Raw genomic sequence first — 12333 nt, 5'->3', positions numbered from 1 at the left:
CATACCCTACTTGTCAAACAAGTTAAAGTCTTGCATTTGCAATTACAAAACTGTCCTACGATATGTAGTTGACATGGACATTATAAAAATTGTTTATCACAGCTACTGTAAATCTGTTGTAAGATTCAGAATAATCTTTTGGGGGGGAATGCACGTAGTGGAAACAGGATATTACTACTACAAAATCCTGTTCTTAGAAATATCAACAATAACAGGAAAAAGACAGATTACTTCCTAGCAATATATCCTTTTCCTGATATTGTTGATATTCCATCCTGGAGTTTCTATTGTTTTATTACGAGACACGTGTAATATTAAGACTAGCGATTCATACTGACCACTATTTGGACTCTTAATATTTTAACTATTCCATTTATTTATATTTATACTTAACAATCCTGAGTTATTTATAGGGAACCCTTTTCAACATATGTATGACGCTAGATACAAGCATAATTCCAATTTACTGTCTAATGATTTAAAACTCTAATCCCAGTCTCCTCAGTGCTTGGCTATGAAAATTTATAGAAAATTAAAAGTGAAAAACTTCCAGAGTATGGAATTAGGTTTGCTGAAAAGAAAATTACTTGCTCTCCTTGTGTAACAATATTATTCAGTCACAGAATTTTGTATGATGATAAAGTTTCTTTGTATACTAATGTAATAAACTTGTACTGATAATTGTACATTAAGATTATGTTTCAGATTTTTTTACATTCTATGCCTCAATTATACATGATGTTAGGGCTATAAGTGCAGATATTTGTACTGATGACAAGGGACAGTTTACTGAGCAACATCACATCACCATTTACTTAACTTGTAGACTAATAACCGTAGCTATTAAGAATAGTATGTTTGTGTTGTGACTCGCCGATCTTTCAAAGTGCCGCCGCGCAGTTACGTGCGTCCTCCACATGCGGCACTGTCTGCCAGCCATGCAGCAGCAGCGCCACCTAAGCGGCCAGCCAGCCAGCGGCCGCTGCACTTGGATTCAGTTATGATTTGACTGTTAAAGTGTACACACGGCTTACTCTGTTTACTTGATCTGTGACTTTCATGTATTGCATCTTCCTTGAAATATATTTGTTCAACTTGAAGTTATAACAATTGGCGACGAGGTAGTGAATTTTCTTTTCTGTCATTGACCCACATATTTCCATGGCTACTTTAGAGTAACTATTGCAAGGTCTCATAGAACAGCAAATGCTTCTCACAAATGCGATTCATGATTTCGTCGCGGCATCAAATGTCTCTTGTCAAATCTCTTGTCGTTGTCTCTATCTACTTTTCCTCCTTATGACATGACGGCGGAAAACTGGTCTGATTACGAAAAACGTCTTCGACAGCACTTCTTTGCATTTCATGTCGCGGACAAACAAACATGTACGAGTAAGTCTCTGTTCCTTTAATGGATTTCACTTCGAATGTATCGGTTGTTGTCGCAATTGGCTCCTTTGAAAGATCCTGTGTCTTTGTCCTTTCCTGAAATTTGCTCACTTCTGTCCGTCTATTTTCAAAAGCAAACGCATGAGGTAGCCTCTCGTGTTGCCTTTTATCGTTGTCAAAAACAACCGAATCAATCCTATCACATTTGGGCTGCTGAACTTCACGGCCTCAGTAGAAAGTGTCAATTTGTTACTGAAGTTCACAAAGAATCCTACGTCGATTCCATGGTACGGGATGCTATTATCCGATCGGCACCCGACAAAGAAGTTACGCAACGTGCCCTTCAGTTGGCAAATCCGACTCTAGATGAAGTCCTATCCATCGCTCAGTCTTCTGAAATTTCTTGCACCGCTGGAGCGCAAATAGAGGCATGGGGCGGCATCGGGGACACACAACCTCTGTGCGATGTTGACGAAGCGTGTGGCGTGTCCCCGTCGGCCGCCGTATGCTCCCAAGCGTAGCCTCGGCCTAACTGTAAACACACCTTTAAGAAACTGCAACAAAACCCATGGCAACTTCCTTCATGTCTGCGGTGTTTTACGAAACATTCACAAAAAGATTGTCCACAATGTTGGGCCGTGTGTCACATATGCAAAAAAAAAAGGGGTCATGTGTCATCTGTTTGCAAATCTGAACACATACATGATGTTCATGAACATGACGCTGATTCTGATTCTGTGTTGTCTGTCAATTGTACTTCTTCCATTTCAGGCAAGTTATTCCTCACTGTCCAAATACTTGGCCGAGATGTTCGCATGCAGGTGGATACTGGTTCTGGTGCCACTATCATCAATTCTCAGATGTATCTTCAGTTGGGTGCTCCAATCCTGTCACCTGTCACTAGGCAATTACGGACTTACAATAAACAGAAGATTTCTCTCTTGGGACAATTTGATGCTGAGGTATCTTACAAATCTGTTATTCGCACTGTTCCCATATTTGTGGTCGATCATAGTAACGCGGAGAATTTTTTTGGTTTCGATGCCTTTCGTGTTTTTGGGTTCTCCATAGATGACTCTGTCAATATTGTCTCGGATGCAATTCCTTATGCTCAATTGGATTCCTTGTTGACGACATTTTCGTCCCTTTTTTCTCCTGGGTTAGGCCGTGCAAACGACTTAAGCTCATATCACGCTCAAACCCACAGCTCGGCCTAAGTTTTTTCGGGCTCGGCCCATTCCTGTGGCCCTTCATGGTCAGGTCAAACGGGAGCTGGATCGTCTCACTGCTTCAGGGGTCTTGCTTCCTGTCACTTTCAGTGAGTGGTCCTCTCCTGTCATTGTCGTTGCTAAGCCAAATGGTGATATTCGCCTCTGTGGCGATTTCAAAGCCACTGTAAATGCTTAATGCCTTACTGACACTTACCCTATGCCTCAACCTGAAGAATTGTTCACTAAACTTGCTGGAGGCCAGTATTTTTCTAAACTTGACCTGTCAGAAGCTTATCATCAACTTCCTCTCGACGCTGCTTCCCGGCAGTTTCTGGTCCTTAACATGCCTTTTGGCCTCTGTCAATACCAACGATCGCCATTCAGGGTTGCCAGTGCCCCTGCTCTCTTTCAGCGATTCTTGGAACAATTATTGCTCACTGTCCCTGGGTGTATAAATTACCAGGATGACATTTTTGTCACTGACTCCACCACTGACGAACATCTTCAAAATCTCCGCACACTTTTTCATGTGTTACAGACTGCCGGTCTTAAGTGTAATCTTCAGATATCAAAATTTTTTCAGGCATCTATCACGTACTTGGTGTTTCAACTCTCTCGGGATGGTATTCGTCTGCTTCAGCAAACTGTCGCTGCGATCGATGCCCTTCCTCGCCCTACATCTGTTAAGGAACTGCAGGCCTTCTTGGGGAAAATAGCATACTATCACAAGTTTTTACCATCTGCTGCTTTGGTGGCTCAGCCGTTGCATCGCCTGTTGCATAAAAACGTGCCTTTTCACTGGTCCACGTCATGCGATGCGGCTTTCCAGAAATTGAAGACTATGCTGAAACAGGCCCCGTGACTGGCTACTTATCAACCTGGCCAACATCTTGTTATTGCCACGGACGCCTCTCAATACGGGGTCGGTGCAGTCCTTGCACACCGTTTTTCTGACGGTTCTGAACAACCCATTGCTTATGCCTCCAAAACGCCCAAAATGCCCAACAAAAGTATTCTCAAATTGAAAAAGAAGCTTTGGCCATTATTTATGCTCTTCATAAGTTTGGTGTTTTTGTCTATGGATCCAAATTTCATCTTGTTACGGATCACAAACCACTTGTTTCCTTGTTTCATCCACCAACGTCACTTCTCGACAAGGCTGCACACCGCCTCCAGCGTTGGGCTCTTTACTTGTCTCGTTTCAATTATGAGATTCATTTCCGGCCGACGGCTCAACATGCGAATGCTGATGCACTGTCTCGCCTTCCCATGGGTCCTGATCTGGCATTCGATAGGGACGAACCTTTGTGTTTCCACCTGGATATTGCCAAGCAGCAGGTTGTGGACAGGTTCCCCATGACCGGGGACTGGCTGGCAGCTGCTACGAGTTCTGACCCTACCGTCTCCCGGGTTTTACACTGTATTCAGAAGGGTTGGCTAGATCGTCCGTCTGCTAAGACTTCTGATCCGTTGCAGAACTACTACGCTTTGCATTACCGCCTCACGGCTAGGGATGGTGTTATCCTGCTTTCCACCGAAAATGCATTGCCGCGTGTTGTGGTACCTGCGACTTTGCGTGCTTCAATCTTGCGCCTCCTTCACCAAGGGCACTGGGGTGTCTCTCGCACAAAATCTTTGGTGCGCCATCATGTGTACTGGCCCGGCATCGACTCTGAAGTCGCACACATGGTCACTGCCTGCAGCCCTTGTGCGTCACAGGCCGCCGCCCCGAAGTCATCTTTGTCACCATGACCTTCGCCTGAGAAGCTCTGGAAGTGTATTCTTGCTGACTTCGCGGGACCTTTTTTAGGTACTTATTGGCTTCTCGTTATTGACACCTACTCTAACTTTCCTTTCATTGTCTGTTGCACGTCGCCTACCACCGCAGCAACCACCATTGCTCTAGCTCGCATTTTCTCTTTGGAAGGCCTTTCCTCTACTCTTGTTACTGATAATGGTCCGCAATTTGCCTCTTCATATTTTGCGGATTTTTGTGCCCGTCATGGCGTCATGCATGTCACGGCCCCTCCGTTCCATCGACAGTCAAACGGTGAGGCTGAACGACTGGTCCGCACATTTAAGGCTCAGATGAGGAAACTCCTGACTTCTTCTGCTGCTGATGATGCGCTTCTCAAATTTCTGGCTTCTTACCGTTTCACCCCCATGGGCGACCACAGGCCGGCTGAGCTCTTACACAGCCGACAGCCCGCATACTACTTCATCTTCTGCGGCCTTCCACCTCACGGCCACGGGTGCCTTCGCTTGGCCAGTTCAGCGCCGACGACCTTGTATGGGTACGGGGATATGGCAGGCGGCCAAAATGGTGTCCTGGCCGCATCTTACGACACCGTGGCTGACCCTGTATGAAATCCAGATGGACACAGGTGTTGCAGTGCGTCATTCGGACCAGCTTCGGCCTCGTGTGCCAGCAACGCCTGTTCCGGATGCCACTACACCACCTTTGGCTCTACCTGATGCTCGGGATACTGGAATCTCTCATTACTCACAACGCAGTCCTCTCACCATCATATCGGTGCCAGGACAAGAACTGACACCACCAGGAGACGTGCCCATGCAGGAACCAGATGATCATCATTTGTCGGAGCAACTCTACTCACATCCTTCTCCTACGGACGCGGACACATCACTCATGTCTCCTGTTATAACAACCGGACTTGCTGCAACGGGCTGATTGGTGCACGGGGCCCCAGCAGATTCGACCCCCAAGTCACCTGTCATCTCGACCCGTTATCATCAGGGACACTTCCGTCCGTACGGGAAGCCTCCTCCTCAAGACTTTATGGCTAGTCAAACAACACCTATGGACGTTAGCAATCTACAGGCCACCTCCATCAAGACCTGTGCAAAAAATTCAAAGGGGGGAAAAGTGTTGTGACTCGCCAATCTTTCAAAGTGCCGCAGCGCAGTTACGTGCGTCCACTACATGCGGCACTGTCTGCCAGCCATGCAGCAGCAGCGCCTCCTAAGCGGCCAGCCAGCCAGAGGCTGTTAAAGTGTACACACGGCTTACTCTGTTTACCTGATCTGTGACTTTCATGTATTGCGTCTTCCTTGAAATATATTTGTTCAACTTTAAGTTATAACAGTTTGTATGTTGATTAGTACTTCAAAGTACAGGTGGCACAAGCAAGCCATTAATGTTTACTTTCCACTGGGCAGCAGGTCAGGTATTGAAGTGTGGCCATATGGACGCAAAATGAAGTCTATACTGACAGGAATAGTCCATAATGTGGTGCAGTTACAACAGTGCAGGATCATAAGGTAGCAAATTATGTGATGTGTTTGCGAGAAGACCATAGATGCAGGGGAATAAAAAACAATTAACACACTGAAATGGACACGCATTAAGATACCAGTGGTCAAACTATCTGTACATGTACCCCTAATACTCTGTATAGTCAAGTCTCCTGTGCATTAAATCAACAATTTATATGTTCATAATGGGATTACAAAATTTCGATTCTTTCATATTCAGATAAATATTTCTCAGTTTCTGCAGTTACTCACATAATATGTTCTAACAGCACTACTGCTGCCATGGCCCTCTTTCCATTCTCCCAGTAGACTCTTTTGCAATACCTTAGAAACTCAGTGCGGACAATAAGAAAACTAAGACATGAGCAGTGTGAGAACAGATTTTAAAATCATATATTATTATCTAAGCTTTGTGTCTGTTATTTTAAGTTTTAATACCAGACTATTCTTGCGAAACTCTAAGGAAGCATTGCGTTCATTTACTGACTTTACACAGCACTAGAACTTCCAGAATTTTCTGGTAGGGCTTTCAATAGGAGCTGACTGTGAAAAATTATTGTAGGATCTATGCACAGCCATTTACCTACGGATCCACAAGTTATCATTTTGTTTTCTTAATCAGCTATTTTCTTCATCATCTGCCTACATTCTCTTTCATTGCAAGAGTGTAGCAAATCTTTCTTTTCAGAACAGTGTCCAAATCTTAGAATTAAACCATGGCTGGTGTTTGTCATCTTTTATTTCTTTACTTGATTTATGTTTTTGTACAATATGATTTAGCATGTGTGCAAACTGTAACAACACATCTGCATTTATCATGTTTAACTGAGTGTTCTGAGTTCACCTTTTACACAGGATGTTAATGACAATTAGTTCTCCAAAAAACATTTATTCTTTTAACTTTCTTGCAGAACTTTTGTTTTAGGCGACCATTGTCTCTTTGGTAACACATTCAAAAAGAATGAGACTGCTTGTAACCAGAAAGATCCAACTATGTCAGCATAACATACGATTATTAGTCTAACTTAACTGATGCCTGTTATTCTTGCCCATGTGATGTCACTGTCACTAGACACAATGTTTCTTTTTGTTGCTACAAACACTACAGTAGGCATCTATAATCAATCATCTAAGATTCAATGACTGAACAAGATATCCTCACAAAGACTATAATTCCCCATGCTACAGTGTTCACCGTCTATGAGCTCATTGGTGTGCATCAAATGCTCTGAATACAGCAGTGTAAAAGGAGGCATGGAAAATAATTTAGAAATGGTATCTACTCTATTGGAAATTTTTTTGCTAACATTACTCACACTCTAGCAGAGTTGAATCTCATACTCAGTGAATGGACTCATAAAATCAGAATAAATACAGGACATTAAACTAGAACTCTACACCAGATGCCATTCCAGTTACAACTAATTTAAATGTTTTTGGGTCATTATTTTTATTTATTAGTACTCACCATCTGAGCTTTTCCAGCAAGTTTCACTAGCTATGTCACCAGCAGAGCACAACATACTTTCAAAATGTCTCAGACTACCACCCACTCCAAAATAATATGTTTTTCCTGCTAAATATCTGAAAGTATGTTAAGGAAATTCACACGTATTCTTTTCTGTTTCAAGCAAAGAGGAATACACAAACCTTAGCAACAACTATCTCTGCCCACAGACATAATGTATTGTCTGCCAGAAGTAAATATATGCGACACTGAAAGCCATGCTCTGGTTAAATAGTGGATTTTAGCAGTGAACCCAGAATTTATACATCCATAATTTATAAAACAATAAAACTGGTAAGTCTATACAATACAGACACAAAGAGTATGGACTGCATAACTAGAAGAGCAACATAGCCTCTAATTTCATTTTTTTAAATTTTTGTTATTTATTTATTTTTGCTACTGAAGAAATTCCAGTCAAGTTTTCATAGACATATAAAATGGAGCAGCCTTTGTTTCATAGCACTCAATCAGCCGGGAGAGTAGTACTGTTTACTCAAACCTGATGCGGACAAAGTTGATGGATAAGATTACTGCTGCTACAAACACAAATGCTGATGTCTGACTAGTGAGTGATACATATATGAAGATCACTAATACTGGACATTAAAAAGATTTTAGTTCATTGTGCGTATTAAATATAGTAATGTGTATTTTAAACACAAAACCAAATATAAAATGCAAACACCTATCACAGATTAGGCATTAGGCCTGTTCCAACATGCCAACTGCCATCTAGAAGGCAGTACAAGGAGTGATCTATTTTCATGGGATATGTGATCAGCATGTCATCGTCGATCCATTCAGTCATTATCGCCACTAGATGAATACTTACGATACCACTGCTTCCTTATTCTAGCAGCTCCCCATCTGGCAAAGTGGATCCTGTTCCAAACCTCTCTACCTCAGAAAAACCCCTGTAAATACTGGGAATAGAACCGGTTCATTCAGCATTGAAGGCAGCGACACTAGCCACTTGGCTCTGGAGGCAAATATTCCATCTAAAAGTCATTGCAATGCACATCTGTCTATGTCAATCATTTCCTTTGAATATTAATTGATTGGGCTATTAAAATATTTTGCTTTCTGATCTCAAGAATATAGTTGGGAGAATAATGATTTTCCTGTAATCAATTAGGCAAAAAGGGTCATTTCTTGCACTTAGTATACTGAATTTGCTGCTACAAGTGGTATGATCAATATGTTTACAGCACATTTCAAATGACTCAAAAGAAAGAAGATGTATGTGATAATCTTTAGGCTCCAAGAATAACTTTATCACAGAGTTGTTATAACAGCACATGTGATGTAACAATACATTGATTTTTCAGCTCCAAAATATATGGTGCATGCATTCCACAGTGGCAATACGGTGATTAAAAGTTATTCATAACTGTATTCTGACAACCTACCATTAAGTGTATAGTACGTACAGTACCACCCATGGCATAGTATTATGAGAGGGAACACTTCACTCTGCACCAGAATTTAAACTGTCATGAATCTTCCTGCCATAACAATTGCTTGCTGGCCTGTAAATTAAATTCAGATCAGTGGCTTCTGTGGGCAGTGCACCAGCCCTTGGGTTGTGACTCACTGTTCAATAGCTTAGTGAGAGTGCTGCACTCATAAAGCAAGGGTCTAGGATCTAGTCTGGCACACAGTTTCAACCTGAGAGCTAATTTCAGACATATTAAGCTGTGGGGAGGCTTGCCTGCCTCAGTGATACTATAGGTGCAACTACAATGGAGGGGTATTTGTTGAGAGGCAAGACAAACTTGTGGTTCCTGAAGAGGGGCAGCAGCCTTTTCAGTAGTTGCAGGGGCAATAGTCTGGATGATTGACTGATCTGGCCTTATAACATTAACCAAAATGGGCCTAATGTGCTGGTATTGCGAACGGCTGAAAACAAGGGGAAACTACAGCCATAATTTTTCCCAAGGGAATGCAGCTTTACTGTATGGTTAAATGATGGTGGTGTCCTCTTGGGTAAAATATTCCAGGGGTAAAATAGTCCCCCATTCGGATCTCCAAGCAGGAACTACTTAGGAGGATGTCGTTATCTGGAGAAAGAAAACTGGCATTCTATGGATTGGAGTGTGGAATTTCAGACCCCTTAATAGGTCATGTAGGTTAGAAAATTTAAAAAGGGAAATGGATACATTATATATAGTGGGAATTAGTGAAGTTTGGTGGCAGAAGGAACAAGATACAAAATCCAAAATGGGTAATGCAAGAGTAGATTTAATAATGAATAAAAAAACAGGAGTGTGGGTAAGCTACAACAAACAGCATAGTGAACACATTATTGTAGCCAAGATCGACACGGAGCCCACATCTACCACAGTAGTACAAGTTTATATGCCAACTAGCTCCGCAGATGTTGAAGAGATTGAAGAAATGTATGATGTGTAAAAGAAATTATTCAGATACTTAAGGGAGATGAAAATTTAATACTCATGGGGGCCTGGAATTCGATAGTAGGAAAAGGAAGAGAAGGAAAAGTAGTAGGTAAATATGGACTGGGCGTAAGGAATTAAAGAGTAAGCTGCCTGGTAGAATTTTGCGCAGAGTACAACTTAGTCATAGCTAATACGTGGTTTAAGAATCATAAAAGGTTGTATACATGGAAGAGGCCTGGAGATAATGGAAGGTTTCAGTTTCCAGGGGCAGATGTGGACTTTGACTACAATTTTTTGGTTATGATCTGTAGATTGAAACTGAAGAAACTGTAAAAATGTGGGAATTTAAGGAAATGGGACCTGGATAAACTGACTAAACCAGAGGTTGTACAGAGTTTCAGGGAGAGCATAAGGGAACAATTGACAGGAATGGGGGAAAGAAATACAGAAGAAGAAGAAGAAGATTGGGTAGCTTTGAGGGATGAAATAGTGAAGGCAGCAGGGGATCATGTAGATAAAAAGATGAGAACTAGTAGAAATCCTTGGGTAACAGAAGAGATATTGAATTTACTTGATAAAAGGATAAAATATAAAACTACAGTAAATGAAGCAGGTGAACAGGAAAACAAACGTCTCAAAAATGAGATCAACAGGAAGTGAAAAATGGCTAAGTAGGCATGGCTGTTGTTGTTGTTGTTGTCTTCAGTCCTGAGACTGGTTTGATGCAGCTCTCCATGCTACTCTATCCTGTGCAAGCTTCTTCATCTCCCAGTACCTACTGCAACCTACATCCTTCTGAATCTGCTTAGTGTATTCATCTTTTGGTCTCCCCCTACGATTTTTACCCTCCACGCTGCCCTCCAATACTAAATTGGTGATCCCTTGATGCCTCAGAACATGTCCTACCAACCGATCCCTTCTTCTGGTCAAGTTGTGCCACAAACTTCTCTTCTCCCCAATCCTATTCAATACTTCCTCATTAGTTATGTGATCTACCCATCTAATCTTCAGCATTCTTCTGTAGCACCACATTTCAAAAGCTTCTATTCTCTTCTTGTCCAAACTATTTACCGTCCATGTTTCACTTCCATACATGGCTACACTCCATACAAATACTTTCATAAATGACTTCCTGACACTTAAATCTATACTCGATGTTAACAAATTTCTCTTCTTCAGAAACGCATTCCTTGCCATTGCCAGTCTACATTTTATATCCTCTCTACTTTGACCATCATCAGTTATTTTGCTCCCCAAATAGCAAAACTCCTTTACTACTTTAAGTGTCTCATTTCCTAATCTAATACCCTCAGCATCACCCGACTTAATTCGACTACATTCCATTATCCTCGTTTTGCTTTTGTTGATGTTCATCTTATATCCTCCCTTCAAGACACCATCCATTCCGTTCAACTGCTCTTCCAAGTCCTTTGCTGTCTCTGACAGAATTACAATGTCATCGGCGAACCTCAAAGTTTTTATTTCTTCTCCATGGATTTTACCTACTCCAAATTTTTCTTTTGTTTCCTTTACTGCTTGCTCAATATACAGATTGAATAACATCAGGGAGAGGCTACAACCCTGTCTTACTCCCTTCCCAACCACTGCTTCCCTTTCATGTCCCTCGACTCTTATAACTGCCATCTGGTTTCTGTACAAATTGTAAATAGCCTTTCGCTCCCTGTATTTTACCCCTGCCACCTTTAGAATTTGAAAGAGAGTATTCCAGTCAACATTGTCAAAAGCTTTCTCTAAGTCTACAAATGCTAGAAACGTAGGTTTGCCTTTCCTTAATCTTTCTTCTAAGATAAGTCGTAAGGTCAGTATTGCCTCACGTGTTCCAGTATTTCTACGGAATCCAAACTGATCTTCCCCGAGGTCGGCTTCTACTAGTTTTTCCATTCGTCTGTAAAGAATTCGTGTTAGTATTTTGCAGCTGTGGCTTATTAAACTGATTGTTCGGTAATTTTCACATCTGTCAACACCTGCTTTCTTTGGGATTGGAATGATTATATTCTTCTTGAAGTCTGAACCTGTTTCATACATCTTGCTCACCAGATGGTAGAGTTTTGTCAGGACTGGCTCTCCCAAGGCCGTCAGTAGTTCTACTGGAATGTTGTCTACTCTACTTGTTTCGACTCAGGTCTTTCAGTGCTCTGTCAAACTCTTCACGCAGTATCGTATCTCCCATTTCATCTTCATCTACATCTTCTTCCATTTCCATAATATTGTCCTCAAGCACATCGCCCTTGTATAGACCCTCTATATACTCCTTCCACCTTTCTGCTTTCCCTTCTTTGCTTAGAACTGGGTTTCTATCTGAGCTCTTGATGTTCATACAAGTGGTTCTCTTATCTCCAAAGGTCTCTCTAATTTTCCTGTAGGCAGTATCTATCTTACCCCTACTGAGATAAGCCTCTACATCCTTACATTTGTCCTCTAGCCATGCCTGCTTAGCCATTCTGCACTTCCTGTCAATCTCATTTTTGAGACGTTTGTATTCCTTTTTGCCTGCTTCATTTACTGCATTTTTATATTTTCTCCTTTC

The 12333-nt window shown here is 41.7% G+C and overlaps 1 protein-coding gene across 1 annotated transcript in view; it reads right to left on the bottom strand.

Moving 5' to 3' along the window:
• LOC126100282 (histidine protein methyltransferase 1 homolog) overlaps positions 1 to 12333 on the bottom strand; it is a 62813-nt gene that overhangs the window by 16092 nt on the left and 34388 nt on the right. The window contains exon 4 of the mRNA XM_049910882.1: positions 7345 to 7460. Coding sequence (XP_049766839.1) covers positions 7345 to 7460 — 116 coding nt within the window. The remainder of the gene's footprint in view (positions 1 to 7344; positions 7461 to 12333) is intronic.

The sequence above is a fragment of the Schistocerca cancellata genome, chromosome 9, assembly GCF_023864275.1.
Source record: "Schistocerca cancellata isolate TAMUIC-IGC-003103 chromosome 9, iqSchCanc2.1, whole genome shotgun sequence".
NCBI lineage: Eukaryota > Metazoa > Arthropoda > Insecta > Orthoptera > Acrididae > Schistocerca > Schistocerca cancellata.
This window is presented reverse-complemented; position numbering and strand designations above follow the sequence as displayed.